The 16424-nt window shown below is 39.3% G+C and overlaps 3 protein-coding genes, 1 non-coding gene and 1 pseudogene across 4 annotated transcripts in view; 1 reads left to right on the forward strand and 4 right to left on the reverse strand.

Annotated features, from left to right (window-relative positions):
- LOC101292412 overlaps positions 1-1364 on the reverse strand; it is a 2609-nt gene extending 1245 nt beyond the window's left edge. The window contains exons 1-2 of the transcript XR_184665.1: positions 1215-1364; positions 1092-1135 (exon numbers count right to left, since the gene is read on the reverse strand). This is a non-coding gene — a transcript (uncharacterized LOC101292412). The remainder of the gene's footprint in view (positions 1-1091; positions 1136-1214) is intronic.
- Positions 1365-2393: 1029 nt separating this feature from the next.
- LOC101308096 (cytochrome P450 93A3-like) lies at positions 2394-4234 on the forward strand. Its single transcript, XM_004301248.1, has 4 exons — positions 2394-2403; positions 3121-3353; positions 3413-3775; positions 4193-4234. Exons 1-4 carry the CDS (start codon positions 2394-2396, stop codon positions 4232-4234), a joined length of 648 nt encoding a protein of 215 aa, XP_004301296.1.
- Positions 4235-6259: 2025 nt separating this feature from the next.
- Positions 6260-6742, reverse strand: LOC101308386. The gene has a single exon (XM_004301249.1). It carries the CDS (start codon positions 6740-6742, stop codon positions 6260-6262), a length of 483 nt encoding a protein of 160 aa, XP_004301297.1.
- Positions 6743-6892: 150 nt separating this feature from the next.
- On the reverse strand, positions 6893-11614 carry LOC101308684. The gene is made up of 3 exons (XM_004301250.1): positions 11473-11614; positions 11364-11431; positions 6893-7525 (listed from the first exon to the last, which is right to left on the reverse strand). Exons 1-3 carry the CDS (start codon positions 11612-11614, stop codon positions 6893-6895), a joined length of 843 nt encoding a protein of 280 aa, XP_004301298.1.
- Positions 11615-12721: 1107 nt separating this feature from the next.
- LOC101308975 lies at positions 12722-14545 on the reverse strand (annotated as a pseudogene).
- Positions 14546-16424: the final 1879 nt, after the last annotated feature.

The following is a 16424-nucleotide window of genomic DNA, read 5'->3' on the forward strand; positions in this document are numbered from 1 at the left end:
TTACGTAAAGAGCGAATTGAATTGGTTGTCTTCAGCAGATTTGATTCTTACACCTCATGGTCGATTGGATAGGTTTCAAGTTGGGATCTCAGTGAATTTGACCCTTCCAGAATCAAGACATGAATTAACAAAGAGACTACAAATTTGTATAATGAGTAAGTACACATGCAACCAAATTTGTACACCAATTGACATACCCAGCGTATATACAAAAACCAATTGCCCAAAAGCGGAAAATTTTGTCAGAGCAAAGATCAATCTGTACCAGATCACATCAATGGATTTCTATTCAGCTCTAATATAAAAATGTTCTCTTGTTTGACATATCAAATTCTTGAGAAATCTGGTTGAAAGGACGGAATAAAGAAGAAGAAAGAAGCTCAAATACCTGAGTTTTAGATTGTCCCGCAATCGTTGTTTCAGCTCAAATACCTGGAACAGGAAGCGGAATAAGAAATCAACAATCGAAAACAAAATAAATCAATCAGATGGAGATGGGAGAATAGAAGACCTATTAAATGAACAACAGTAAACAAAGGGCTGGGTCTTTGGTTGCACTGCCGGCTTTCTACGATGGGACATGCAAGCCCGAGTGAGGAACCGCGGAGGGAAAAAGAGAAGGAAAACAACAGATGGCAACGTTCTTCATCAAATGGAAGACACGTTAGGTCTTCGTGGAAGAAGACGAAAACGAAGACGACACCACATCACCAACTATCCAAATAAACAAAGGCAAGGGCAGAACAGTCTATTCAGGCGAACAATGTCAGTTTTGTAAATAAAACGCGTTAAGGGGTAGCACCGTCCATTCACCACAGAAATGAACAGTGCTACTGCCTTAACGCTATTATATAGAGAGTAAGTACACATGCAACCAAATTTGTACACCAATTGACATACCCAGCGTATATACAAAAACCAATTGCCCAAAAGCGGAAAATTTTGTCAGAGCAAAGATCAATCTGTACCAGATCACATCAATGGATTTCTATTCAGCTCTAATATAAAAATGTTCTCTTGTTTGACATATCAAATTCTTGAGAAATCTGGTTGAAAGGACGGAATAAAGAAGAAGAAAGAAGCTCAAATACCTGAGTTTTAGATTCTCCCGCAATCGTTGTTTCAGCTCAAATACCTGGAACAGGAAGCGGAATAAGAAATCAACAATCGAAAACAAAATAAATCAATCAGATGGAGATGGGAGAATAGAAGACCTATTAAATGAACAACAGTAAACAAAGGGCTGGGTCTTTGGTTGCACTGCCGGCTTTCTACGATGGGACATGCAAGCCCGAGTGAGGAACCGCGGAGGGAAAAAGAGAAGGAAAACAACAGATGGCAACGTTCTTCATCAAATGGAAGACACGTTAGGTCTTCGTGGAAGAAGACGAAAACGAAGACGACACCACATCACCAACTATCCAAATAAACAAAGGCAAGGGCAGAACAGTCTATTCAGGCGAGCAATGTCAGTTTTGTAAATAAAACGCGTTAAGGGGTAGCACCGTCCATTCACCACAGAAATGAACAGTGCTACTGCCTTAACGCTATTATATAGAGAGTAATGAGCTCAAGTGACCTAATACTGCGTAAAGCGGTAGATGGCCGGTTAGTCTAATGGTAATGTATTGCAAGGTGCCTAGCGGACGTTTTGCATTCTTAGACCAGAAGCAAGAGAAAATGGTGTGTATATACGTATGTGTTTATGCAAAGTAACACTGTTTAGACAAACCAATATGACCAAAAGAAGTTAAGTTCGATATCAATTATTACCTCTCCTTTGCTTCTCCTCCATTTCCATTTGCTAAAACACCATCGATGATCCTCCTCCCATTTTGAAATCTGAAAACAATGCAATTGATCCATCTTGTTCCTCCTCCTCCTCCATCACCAGCCATCTTGAAATGGTTTTGCACCATCAGATACTGGCGTTGGCGGCGTTCGTTCATGTTCATCGTCTAGCCTCGTTACCTTGCTCTAAACAACCGGGATTGGCATGAGTACACAAAAAGGCCATTGCCATTACATAGCATGCTATTGTACTATATATTGGCTAATGGGGCGTTTGTGTGTATTGCAGACAATATATGCACACCCCATAAGATCTCAAGCCACACTCCTCTTTGCTAAATAAGTGACATCGATCGTTTAGATCGAAAATAGTAATATGCATGATAAATTTACTTTATTCATGAGTACTGAGCGAGCTAGGATAAATTGTAGACTTTTTATTTACCTTTCGTTTCTTCTTTACCTTGGTCGTCCTCCTCCCCCGTGTTTGGTTCTTGTCTCTCAGCTCTCTCCGGTGCCTCCTGTATACGTCCACGGAGTCCATCAAAACCATTAGATATGTATCCTAATGATCAGATTCTCTGCAAAAGCATAAACCAGCAATGGCAATCAGTAAGCACAGAAGAAATTACAAATATATAATGAACCATATATATAAAGCTAATGATGAATTGAAAGACCAGAGGTACTCCTCGATGTTGAATGCAAATTAAGGGCTTCGCTAGCTTATGCCAGTTAATCATCGATCGACGTCATCGATCTCTATATACAACAGCCTTCAATTCATCGACAATCACGATCGATCACCATGCCTTTCATCAGGACGAACCAAGGGCAGCTGGCTAGCAAGCAATTAGATTCGATCCTTTTAGACTAGAGCAGTTGATTTGATCCCAATTCATAGATATAAACCCTAATTAAACAGCCGTACGTGCATATTCATCTCTGAATCCCAATGCAATTCCAAAACGAAATAGAATTATAGAGAGAAATAGATAGGTATTTTCGTCTAAGGATTCAGGAACTTAGCTAGGGCTGTTTACTCGTTCTCACGCACACACGTACAAATTAATTACAGTCGCAGACTAAAATTAACCAACGATTTAGGGGATTGGAGAAAGAAGAACCCTGTTTGATAAATTTAAGAACAAAAAATCAACGCAGATCGAGGTAGTAAATCATTTATCTGACCTGACCGTACGTCAAGGATTCCGAATCTTGATATCTCCCGATGATCGATAAGACCATTTACGATATATCTATTTGTTGATTACTGTTTATTTACACTGTTTATCTAAAGTAAAAAACAGTGATGCCACGTTCTAACAGCTTTGGGCCTCTATGTTGGGGCTTTTTTTTTTGTCGGCCCAATCTACAAGCTCCGCCTCGGCACCAAGCTCGTTGTCGTCATCACCTCCCCCTCCCTCGCCCGCCAGGTCCTCAAGGACCATGACGTCATCTTCGCCAACCACGACGTCCCCGTCGCCGCCCTGGCCACCACGTACGGCGGTTCCGACATCGCCTGGACCCCGTACGGCCCCGAGTGGCGAATTCTGCGGAAGGTTTGCGTGCTCCAGATGCTTAGCAAGACCACACTCGACTCCGTCCACGATCTCCGCAGCAAGCAGGTCCGGCGAAAGGTCGGGTTCTTCTACGGCCGGGTCGAGTTGTCGGTGAACGTGGGGGAGCGGATGTTTCTGAACACACTGAACGTGGTTACCAAGATGCTGTGGGGCGGAACTGTGAGGGAGGAGGCGCCGGGCTGGGGAGGGAGTTCCGGGAAGTGATATCGGAGATAACGGAGCTGCTGGCGAAGCCGAACGTCTCGGACTTTTATTCGGGTTTGGCCCGGTTTGACTTGCAAGGCCTGGTGAAGCAAATGGAGGGAATTGTGAAGAGGTTTGACGCGATATTTGGAAAGGTGATAGATACACAGCTGAGGGTGGAGAAGGAAGGTGATAAGGACGAGGGGAGTAAAGATTTTGTGAGTTTTTTTTACTGCGGTTAAAAGACGAGAGAGATTCCAAGACGCCGTTTACTATGACCCACATCAAAGCCTTGCTTATAGTACGTCGTGTTTATTTTTTTAACCTTTCATATGTATTGAGGGATTAAATTTTGAGCTTAAAAAGCATTTTACGTATATTGACATTGTTAAAAAAGATTTTGATTTAACTTTGACCTAACTATTGTTACTCATCTGTGTTTCTATTTTTGGTTTGTTTTGTTATTGATTCTATCTAGATTGGGTACTTGATTATAAGTGTAATTGTTTGTATAACAGTATCTATGAATTAAATGACTACTATCATTTACTTTAGTAGCATAAGTGCGTGGTTTGTGAAAATATCTACCGCAAGCAATATGGTGTTACATTCTTGGTTCTTTATCTCTATTTCAGCTTGATGTGGGAAGAAGAGGATCCTCCATGGTTGGAGTGTGATATTCAATATAATGTTACCTATATTTAAGATTTCTAAGAACAGCAAAATTAACAAGTATTTTGTCTTTGTAGTTTGAAAGAATGGTAATGTAAAAGAGCAATAGAGCATTAATTTTCCAAAGGCTTTCATTAAAACTTGCATGGTGGGGTGAGCTGTGGAGTGATTATTAAAAATTGTTAATTAGTTAGTTTTCATTGCAATGATTCTTTTATTCTTTGTGTTGAGTATTTGAATAACAGAAAAGTTAATCTTATATTAAAGATAAACTCTTCTTTCAGGTTAATTTGATGGGCAAGACGCGATGACTCCAAAAAAGTCTTAATCTAATTAGAGCATATGCAGCAATAGGCTTAGGCATGGGCAAAGGCAGCCTTTTCTGCCTTTTACATCAAAAACCGTATGCAACAATATGAAACAATTGTAGGCAATGTACTACGGCCCACCTGCCCAACCAATTGAAGAGGCAAAATTTGCCTCCCTTGTTGCCTGACTTCTCATCACATGGTGGAGCCCATTCTACACACTTATATTATTAAACAATGTAGTTGAATGAGATTTTGAGATGAGAACCCAACGGAAAAAAAACGGTAACAATGTAAATTAAATATACAAAGCATGCAACGGTAGAAAAAATCTGCCATACAAAATTTCTATATATACCCAATGTTGGATTGGGCATTCCTACAACCTTATTCATCTCTTTCTTGTTCATCTATTTCCTTTCTCTTCCGTTTCTTGTTTGCCATATTTTCCTTCTCTTTCATTGCATTCTAAATATGGCTAATTGGCATCCATGTGAAGAAATTCAATTGTGTAGATCATGGGTACGTTTTACTACATGCACCATAACTGGCAATCGTCAATCAAGTAACAAGTTATGGGAAAAAATTCATGGCGACTTTAAGGCAAATTGGGAAGGAAATCCTGACGATTGTCAAAGCCAACAAGGCCTACAATCCCATTGGCGCAATTTGAAGGCCACACTCAAAGTTTGGCATGAATCTTTGCAAAAAGCCGCACACAATCGACGAAGTGGTGAAAATCTAATGGATGAGGTAATATGTTTTTGACAAATATAATTGTGTTAAATTATAAATTAATTATATGTAGTTGTTTTAATTTACTAATTTTTTTTTCCTTCATATGTATAATACGTCCAAGCTCAAGCTAATTATGCCGACAAAAGTAAAGGGAAAGAGTTTGATAAACAAGCATGTTGGGAGGAAGTTAAGCAACATCGGTCTTTCATGGATCCACCAAGAACCCCTCCTGCGGCCGACATTTGACTCGAAAGAGACGGATTCTCCCACTAACTTGGATGAGGAAGAAGTTTTGGAAACACCACCAAGTCCATCTGCAAGGCCACAGGGAATAAAGGCTTCAAAAGAAGCAATAAGAAAAGGAAAGAAGAAGCAAGAGAAAGATGACCGTGTAGCAATTGCAATAGAAAGTCTTGCTCGATCCACTGCTGCTACTGTTGAGCTAATTAGGAAAAGGGATGAGGATTCCCGATATCACGCGGCAAGAGTATTGGCACTTGAGGAGGAAAAAGAACACACAAAAATTATGTCAAAAGATACTACTACCTTGTCTCCGGGTTCAAAGCTATGGTGGAAAAAAAGGAAAGATGCGATTAAAGCAAAAGCAGGAGAAGATGTTAGTAGCAGTGTTGAAGACACCCAATGGTTCGATTAAGCCCCATGATTTTTATTATTTGAAATTTTGTTCCTAGTCTTAGCATGTTATTTATGTAAGTTTTATTTTAGCGAATAAAAGTTTGACATTATGAAATTAGTATAATTTATTAATAACAAAGCATACATTAGACAAGCATATTTAAATTACAAAACTTGATCAGAAAAATTACAAAACACACTACGTGACAATACAATTGCCACTTATTTATGAAAAAACATACCACACAGTTAGACAAGCATTAATTAAAAATTAAAAATTAAACACACTCAAATTGACAATACAATTGTCAATTATTTAAAACAAAAAAAGTCCAACATCCATTTCAATCATTCTTCAAGAGCTTCCAAATTCCAGTTGTGCACAACTAAAGCATCTTGAAAAGTCTTGTGGAGATAGGACGAGTGAAGTTGTTGCACCCGGTCAATGAGCTGTGGAAGATTTTGTCCGTCTCTTCCCACTGGTTGGAAAGGAATAGGACGTCCTTCATCGTCCAAGGGACGATCATAAACGTTTGCTCCTGCTGGGTTCATGTTGTCAATCTCGTTAGGCTCTACAAAGTCTTCTTCAACAAACTCATCATCTACAATCATGTTGTGAATAATAATGCAAGCTACCATGATGCTTCGAAGAGTCGACAATTTAAACAAACGAGCACAGTGACGTAAAATAGCAAAACGAGATTGAAGAATACCAAAACACATTTCCACATCTTTCCGATACGCTTCTTGTTTTTTAGCAAAGAGTTTCTCAGCAAAACCTCTGGGTTCGGAATGTTTTGACGAATGTTGACCACCGAGGATAAATTCCATCAGCTAGGTAGTATGGGGTTGGAGAAGGTAATGTCGTTGACCTTGAACGTCACTGAAGGGGGCACTTCCAGAGATGACACGTTGGAACACTTTCGACTGTCCGAGCACATTAATATCATTTTGAGCTCCAGGAGTTCCGAAAAATGCATGTCATATCCATGTGTCGTAGGACGCCACCGCTTCAAGAATAATTGTTGGGCGACCTTTACGACCAGTGTAAGCTCCGGCCCATCCAGTCGGACAATTTTTCCACTCCCAGTGCATACAGTCAATGCTCCCAATCATGCCTGGAAAACCACGCTTATCTACTCTTTGAAGAAGCCGGTGGAGGTCTGCAAGTGTTAGAGTGCGAAGGTACCACTCGGAGTAAAGAGTTTCCACTTGCTGGCAGAATTTCTTCAAACATTCCAACGTGGTGGATTCCCCCATTCTAGTTATTTCAGCACATTGATTGGCAGCAGCACCGTATGCAAGCATACGTAAGGCACCTGTCATTTTTTGCTGAGGTAGGAACTCCATTTTGCCAGAGCAATCAGGTTTTTGTTGCCAGAACGTGTCGTAGTTGCAAAGGCTCTCCATGATACGATTAAAGACTGACCTTCGCATTCTATACCTCCTCCGGAAGTCTACTTCCTCAAAGATTGGATGTTCGATGAAGTAATCCTCCATAAGACATTGACCACGTGACTCCCTGTGTCTTTCGACATTCCGAGAACGACCAGGCCGTGAACCACGCCCTCTTGGTGGATCAGAGGAATCATACTCTGCCAAAACTACAGCAAGCTGAGCATTTGTGGCTTGGATTCGCTCAATATCTTATGTACTCTCTTGATGCCTCTGCAACAACCAGTTGTTCAACTCTTCCATTTAAAAGTTAAAACATCAAAAATGTTATGAAGTGTTTGGGTGGAAGAAGAGATTTCAGAAGAAATTCAGATGTAGAATGAGTTTGTAGGAGTAGATGAGAAAGTATGAGATATATTTATTGACAATCATGGTACACTTGAAGTTAAAATAACGACATGTGTAAGATGTTCATTGGCCGGAAATCTTATCTGAAATCAAAGATAATTTTGTTATGAAGATAATGGTTTATCCGAGATATACACGTGTCAACTTAAGATTGGATAAAATCTTATCCGGATGAGATATTTTGTCAATAGCAATTTATCTTGTATTTGATATATATTTTAATTTAAAGATAAAGCAATATATATCCAAATATAATTCAAATATTATCAAAATGATTTTTTTACTTAAAATAGTACATTGTCTTCATGTTATTGCCTTCAACTACTGCATACATAACATGAAGGCAAATGCAATTTATGTGAATAGTATCTGCCTTTGTTCAAACTCTGCCTATAGGCATTGCCTACTGCTGCATATGCTCTTACAGGACCTGTGAATACTTATACTTCAAAGGGTTTGATTAGCCTCTTCCCATTTGATTTTGATCTTATTTTTTCATATACAGTATATATCTTTTCCTTTTCCTTTTTTTTTTTGGTATTTGGTTCGGCTGCATACATGAATATGTGCATCAATTCCATTGACATTTTAGAAGAATATATTTTGGGTCCTGATTAGTTTGAAATGGATATTACTGCCTGCTAGAATATTTAATCATATGAGGCATTTGATAGAAGAATTATTGATCGAAAATATTTTACCTGCTAACACTGGAGCATTTTTTTAGAACAGATTATTTACTATCTTATCTGTTATTTAAATTTTTAAGTTTGAAAAGGATATCAAATGAGGCATTCTTGGTAACTGTTATCACTTCCATTAAATTGGCAATCTTATATCATCAGTATATGTTATTACTTCTTTTCTGAATCTATTATTTGTTGTTGCTAACTATTCTACTCTTAGTGTGGCTTATTAATGGATGACTATTATGTCTATATATCTTCAGAGCATGGATTGATTCTAGAACCATGTCCATGGCCATGATCAAATTGATTTCAGAACCACGTTCATATAATAATTATGTATAGTGGGGTTTGACTAGCTTACAGTTAAAATGGACAACAATGATATTCCTCATGGGTAGATTTTATTAATTACATAAGGCAATTTGCCACAAACATTACTAAAGATGTTGAGAATGAAAGATGATTGTCTTCTATATTTTTCTGTAGTATCCTTAAAAACAAGCACAACAGATGCTAGCACAATGCACATGTATCAAGGTAGATGTATATATTTTTGTTGTTGTCTATCAGTAATTTGCAATCAACAAGTTTACAAATCTTTGTAATTATAGAATGATCGTTATCAGTTCATTGAAACAAGAACATTACAGTGCATTGTCATAGTAAAGCTACGAATAGGGATTTTACTCTCTGTTTTCAAGCAAAGTTGATAACTGATACAACATTTATTGACCATAAAAAATGGCATGTTACAGTATCGAAAGTCCCACAGCAACGCGTGGGCTACCTTTCTAGTTATTATTGGTTTTCTTTAACATGTTTCTTGCCTCAGTGATTAGTGGGCTGATTTCGACTTAGCGGACCGAATCCATGGCCATTTTGGGCTTCTAAAAAAAATATTAAAAAAAAAAACTGCTAAAACGAGATGTGGGAGACGATACTCCACCATAGTGAAGAATTTTTTTTTATATTATTATTATTATTTTTTATCTTTTCTTTTCTATATAACAATTTTTATTGAATTGTTTAATCTCTACTACTATAAAACGAGCAGTTCAATACTATCCTTATTAAATTGATTAGAAAATTTCATACAAGTCACATTCTGAACATTTTCTCCTACATAAATCCACCCTCACAGTTTTACCCATATAATAAGGCTAAATCTGTTATTTTACTTTTACATGTACCTAAAATGGTCTCCTCTCCTTTACACCAACTCTCTCTCACTCTCTCTCTCTCTCTCTCTCTCCATTCTTCCACTTCAAGCCTGACGCTGCTGCCATGACGAAGCCGCCGCCGCCGCCTCGGTGCGACTTTTGACTCGGTCTTGATTGTATCTCCGGCTTTGACGATGTTGTCACCTTGACGATGACATCTGGATCCACCGTTGAAGACTCCTCGACGACCTCCGCTTCGACCTAGACTGCATCTCCTCAATGCGCAGCCGGATCTACAAGGTCCAACCAACTCCGACGACGTCATCCACCACCTACTCGGCGCCTACTGCCGTTGGAATATCTTGTTCGCCTGACGTGCTCACGCCCCTCCTCTACTGAAGCAGAGATTTATACGCCTTAGTAGATCTCCCCACTGCGCGTGGACCTTCCTCTACCTTTTCCGATCCTCCGATCAGCCCTCGTCATCGCCAGCCGCACCTTCTCCTATCAGCCTCGTCGTCTTCTTCTCCGCACCTTCTCCTATGAGTCCGAGACGGTGACGATGAAGGTGATTCGTCGGTGAGGTGCAAATCTATCGAGGATCTGAGGACGATGGAGGTCGGCCGGAGATCTTGCCTGAGGACGGCCGGAGACTTAGTCGGAGAGAAAAGTGGTTGTTGACTTTTTCATAATGGCATATTTGTAAATATATGACAGAGAATTTAATTTATTAGTTAAATGACAGTTTGTAATTTAATTGAACTTCAATACCCAATATAAAACTCTAATTAGGCTTGGGTGGACTTATGTGGGTAAAAATGTTTGGGTGGACCTATGTGGAAAAAAATGTATCAAAATGGACTTATATGTAATTGACTCTAAATTGATTCAGATTATTAAGAACAAGAGTTAATATGGTGAATAACAAAATAACAAAAACAAAATAAATAAAATATAAAAGGATAATTAGGAAGAGAAAAGTGGGTAGGGTTTTATAACTGGATAAAATAACTACCTTCATAAAAAATTGTGATCCAATGCAAATGCAGTGCATTTTACCGGTACATCTGCACGTGAGAGTGGTTGAATAATAGTTTTACTTGAAATGCTCCACTAAAAGTGGAATGAAACTGCTACTATCTTATTATCATGTCCCATATTTTTCTCCATTGTAATCTCATAATTTTTATTTTTGGTTTATTTACTTTCTATTTTACCGTACTACCCTTTCAACATATTTTCTATATGAACAGTTTTTTCATAATTAATGGATAATATGGAGAGTTCAAAATATTGGTGAAGCATTTGACACTAAAAAAACTTGACTTTCTAATATAGTAGAGACGAGAATTGTGGACCTGATTTATTTGGGCCTATACATGTTGGGTTTTTCATACATTATCACAAGCGGTCTTTGTTTTTTTTTTTTTTTGTAAAAGACATTAATTATTATTTTTTGAATGAATTTGAAAAGAAGATTGAAAGTGTTCATGGACTCGTATGCAAACCTTCTCGTATTTCACAAATTTTCATTTATTAAGAAAATCAATCCAAGTTTCGATTTCAAGCTATAGTGTTGGCCTCTCACTACCAAGCTTCATAAATTCAATCTCAACAACGTACCAAACAAGTCTAACAAATAAAACATTGAAGAAAACATTCGAAAATGCATGGTAAAAAAAACTTCAAAATGCAACCATTTTTCCATTGGATCGATCTTTAACCTTCACCACCACCGCCACCGCCATGTGCGCTGCCACCGTCACCGCCGTCCATGGAAGAAATGTTGGCAGTACTCACCATAACAACAGCGGCATCGCCGACACTAGTGCTTGAGGCAGCAGTAGCACCAGCTGCATCGGTGTTGCCTTCACCATGATCATCATTATGAGCCGTTGACACGACATGCCCTCCTCTTCTCTTCTCTTGCCGCGCCGGCGACGAGAGCTGGAATGGGATTCGTCTTCGTGCTTCTCTTCAATCTCTTGATCATTCCCTTCTTTGGGTTTCCAGGCAGGGATACAGAAGCAGATGGTTTTCCTGCTCTTCATTACTGAACGAATGAAAGATCATCACCAAAACATCACATTACTTATAGATCGAATTTCCCAAGTGCTCAACATGATTTTCTTATTTAACATGTATATATATTATTGTGACAAATACGTTGTTAACTTCATCATTTTGTATTCTTCCAATTTCAAATGGCCTGGATGCAACGTTTCTTTTTACCAATTACCACATGTGATTAGTTCCACACCTTTGTTCATATCCAATTATTCATTACTTACATCAACGATTGCTCATCACATTGCCAGCTTTGAGACAATGATCTCCTTTTCCAACCAGGACAAATCAAATCAAGGGAATGCCATTTATGCAAACATATTTCAATTTCGAATCTTATTTTCTTAATTAGTTTGTTGACATTTCAAAGTACTGAGAAAAATTATTATACTACTCCCAGATCGAGTTGCTCTATATCTATGAACTTAAATCTATGAAAAATTTATACACAAGAGGAGGCTCAAATTCGTGTCGAAGAGAAGAGCACGAGGTCAAGTGTTTTGCCTGTAACCAGTCCAAACTCCAAACTACAATGAAGCATAAACATTCACACAGAATATATAGTACTGGGCATAATGGTTATTGATATGAAATGATAAAAGTTAATATCAAAGATTCTTTAAAAAGTTGATATGGACATAACCATTTGTTTTAATCCTATTAAAAGAGTCTGATGATGAGGATTTTCTGGTAAGCAAATCATAAGATTTTGAAGGCATATATCAAGGAGAAATGGTGACAAGCACCAAAGGTGTTGCAGCCTCAATTATAGGCCAATCTTTATCTTCAATACTAGCATGATTTATATGTTTCTTTCTTTTTTTCTTGATGATATCTGATTGAAAATTACGTACCAGGTCAGGCTAGAGTAGTCACAATACTATTATACTTTGTCATAACAATCATAAAAATAGTTTACCTCAAGGTTTCTTCTAATGTCAAAATTAAAAACATTTCTAGTCATAATAAAGCCAAAGGCTGTCCACAACAAAACAAGCTCAAACTAGTTAGACCTTAATATAATTGAATGCAATTATCTTGTTATGTAAGAACAAAGGAACAGAGAGGGGGAAGGAAAGGGTGAAAGACCTCTAATTTGGCCTGGGTGCTGCCCACTCGACACTAAGAATGAGATTGTCGTAACCATACCCATTCAATTTGTTGATAGCTTTCTGCCCATCTTCCCTACTCACAAAGTTAACAAAACCAAATCCTCTGCTGACTTGAGTTTCTTTGTCAAGAGCAACATAAACACGACTAACTTCGCCGAAAGGCTCGAAAAGTTCCCGCAAGTCGGCCTCCCTTATATCGTCCGAAAGGTTGGTGACACGAACAGAATTCTCATCATTCCTTCGTGGTTTTACTTCGGATCTGTCTACCCCAGGTCTCAAGCGTGGAGGAATATATGCAGTCTTGCCGGGTTCAGGAGCTTTGGTATCTGCTACAACGACTTCAGATGCTTCTGTATCTTGGAAAAGATGCTTGTGTGGGCAACTCGAAGTCCAGTGCTCACCCTTACATTACCTGCATTTGACGTAAGTAGCGTTGTTTTTGGGGGCCAAAGGTTCTGGTTCTGCCGCCTTGCTACTACCTGTTTGGAGTTCCAAAATAAATTAGAAAAATGTAAAAATGAGGTGATGATTGTGACTAAACGTCTAAACCCAAGAAACCAGTTATCACTGTGATCACATAGCATTGAGCAACAACAACAACAAAATCGTCTAAATGAATTAGATCCACATTTGCTAAGAAAGTTGCAACTCCGAAACCAAATGAGGAGTCAAAGCCTAAATCCAAAACTGAGGCAAATCGAGAATAACGTGATGAAGGTATTTGGTGGCTTATTTACACAAGAGACTGTATATATGTTAATGATGATATAATTAATGAAGAATGACTATCAAAGTAATGTTTCAGTTTTCTGTTGCTGTTAAAAGAAGGTTTTTTGAGTTCTACCGAGTAATAAAATTATGCACTGGTTAAAGTCTTTTCTCAATGAATAAGATATTGTCAAATTGAGCATTTGGACTAGTTTCTGCAAATTTGGAAATCAGCAACTCAGCATAGTATTCGAACATTTGAATTTTGATCTATTGTACGTAATGAGAATCAATTTTTTTTCTATATCATAAAGAGAATCAAGCATGGCAGATGAAACCTATGTAAACACATCACGCAACGACATGCAAGCGATATTAACGTTTAAAAAAGCATCTCCCAACGATAAGTTGATGACAGGAGATTTCAGAATTTATATAAGCATCTCCCAACGATAGTGAACTTCTTTAAAAAAAAAAATATGATGATGGCGAATAGAACGTAAAAGACTCAATCATATTACTTTTTCTTCTTTGCAATATAGAATGAACTATACCAGGAGCTGAAGAATATAACTAACCCTAAACCCTAAAGAAAACAGAGCTAGCTAGCAAGGAATACCCAAATTTTGCAACATGTATCAGGAAATTCGATAGCCAAATTCTCATGCATGAGTAAATCATAACCCACCAAACCCTAGAGCATAGCAAACAACTAACCAAAAGCAAAACAATAGAAGAAGAAACCATACCAAGAGCCTTAGGGCGCTCAAGATGGATCTCTTCAGTGGAGACCAAGGTTCGGCTTTTGCCGGCGTTCTCCTTGACAGCGTCGCCGAATTTGACCCACGAGCGGCGCTCGACGGCCTGCTTACTGAGCCTAGCTCTAGCGAGCTTCCGAGTCCGAAAGGTAGTAGTGATCTTCACCTTTCTGCCTTCATCATTGAATTTGTACTCAATCACCTTCTTAACGCCGTTCTCGTCGGGTCCGATCACCTCCTTCGAGGGCAAAAGAAAGTCCAGATCTCCGTCATCCTCATCTAGCTCTCCCCACCGAGGCTTTCCCGGTCGGACCTCATCAGCTATTCCTGCTTTCATGTCCAACATGCTCTTTGGCTGATTTTAACTGTTAGGAAGAAGAGAGCGATTCTAGGGTTTACGGTTTGATAGCCTTTATACCTGCGTGTGAAAGTTGATAATAAGTTAGTTCTTTGTTTTTTTTTTTTTTAAGTTACGTTAGTGGGTAGTGGGGAGTTTTTTTTTGGTTACAGGTAGTGGGGAGTTATAAGTCTTAACTTCCCATATATCCATTTTTCATAATTATCTGCACTGTTTTTTTATTTTTTAATTTCTTTTTGCTTTTTATTATAATAACCTTTTAAGTTAGTTGTTTTAATCAACTCATTAAGAATAGTTTAGGCAAAATATAATTTGGTGAATTTCTTAAAGGGAAAATTCTCACTAGCCCTAAATCTAGACATTTTTTCCCCACTAACAAAATGAGATTCTAAAATTCCCATCAACCTAATAGACTCTTAGAGACTATTCCCACTAACAAAATTTTTGACTTGTCATATTTTTTTCTTGACCAAATTACCCTCCTCTATTATCTTCCTCTCCAATTGACTTCCACCTTTCTCTCATCCCACGTTCAGGTCTACTTTAATCTCTCTCTCTCTCTCTCTCTCTCTCTCTCTCTCTCCGCTACCAACTTCGGCGCTGGCTGCTCGCTCTGCTTCGGCCTAGCTTCCGTCTCATGCACCTCGCCGTCGGTGTTATTATTCGCTTCAGATTCCATGGCTTCTGAACCTCCACCTCCTCTGTCGTAGCCGCGGCGGCGAAGTCGAAAGCCTTAGTGTCGTTGTCGTTGTCGTCGTCGCTCTCCTCGCTTGCTTTCTCGTTACTCTATGGAACCTTCTCAGAGCAGGAAGCGACCGAGAAGCGGTAGCCCGTGGTGCGGGATCCGACGCGGTGATGCTGCGACTGAGACTCTGAATCGTTGCGGTCATCGTCAATGGAAGGCTCGGGCTCGGCTGAGATAGGGCGACGGTAGCGGTGGTTGGTGTTTGTGTGGTTCTTGCTCCCCCATTTCACGAAGGATAGCGGGAAGTTGTGCAATGGCGGCTTCACCAGCACTGCTGCCATTGCTCCATCGTCGTCTTCTTCAACCAACACAAACCACCATTTGTGCTTCACATCAATCAATCTCTACGTACACGCCTACTAATATGATTTGGGAGATTTGAAATGTTTAGGGTTTTTAGAGAAATTAGGGATTTTGAAATTGGTAATGTGAATTGTGAGCGGTGGTAGGAATCGCTGTGGTGAGGGATTTGGCGGTGTAGAAGGTACGGTTGCTGTTGGTGAGGGGTTTAGCGATGGAGAAAACGCAGGTAGTCTGCTCCTACTGCCCCTAGTAGACCCTCCTAGTACCCCTAGTAGGCCATCCTACTGCCCCCAGTAGACTCTCCTACTGTCCCCAATAGACCATCCTACTGACCCCAGTAGACCCTCCTACTGCCCTCAGTAAACCCTTGGACAGACCTCCTACTGCCCCAGTAGACCCCTCTACTGCCCCCAGTATACCCTCCTACTTCCCCCAGTAGACCCCCTTACTGCCCCCAATAGATCCCCTAGCTTTCGTCGGAGCCGGTCAACGGTGGCTGGAGCCCGGTCAACCGTCGTCGGAGTTCGGTTAACGGCCCCCGGATCCCGGTTAACGTCATTGGTCATGGGAATCCGGTCATAGAAACTTAGAGCATCTTTAGCAAACTCTTTACTTTGGCTCCTTAGCTATTTTAGAAAGCGTGTTTAGCTTTTTTGGATATTTTTAGAGCTGCAGTAGACTAACCAAAGTTTAGCTATTATAACTTTTAGCTATCTATATCGTTAGCTAAATATAGCAAGCGAGATGACTTAGACGAGGCTCTCTATAATTTAATACATTCATTTTAAGATATTTTATGTAATACATAAA

Source organism: Fragaria vesca, linkage group LG5 (genome assembly GCF_000184155.1).
Source record: "Fragaria vesca subsp. vesca linkage group LG5, FraVesHawaii_1.0, whole genome shotgun sequence".
Lineage (NCBI taxonomy): Eukaryota > Viridiplantae > Streptophyta > Magnoliopsida > Rosales > Rosaceae > Fragaria > Fragaria vesca.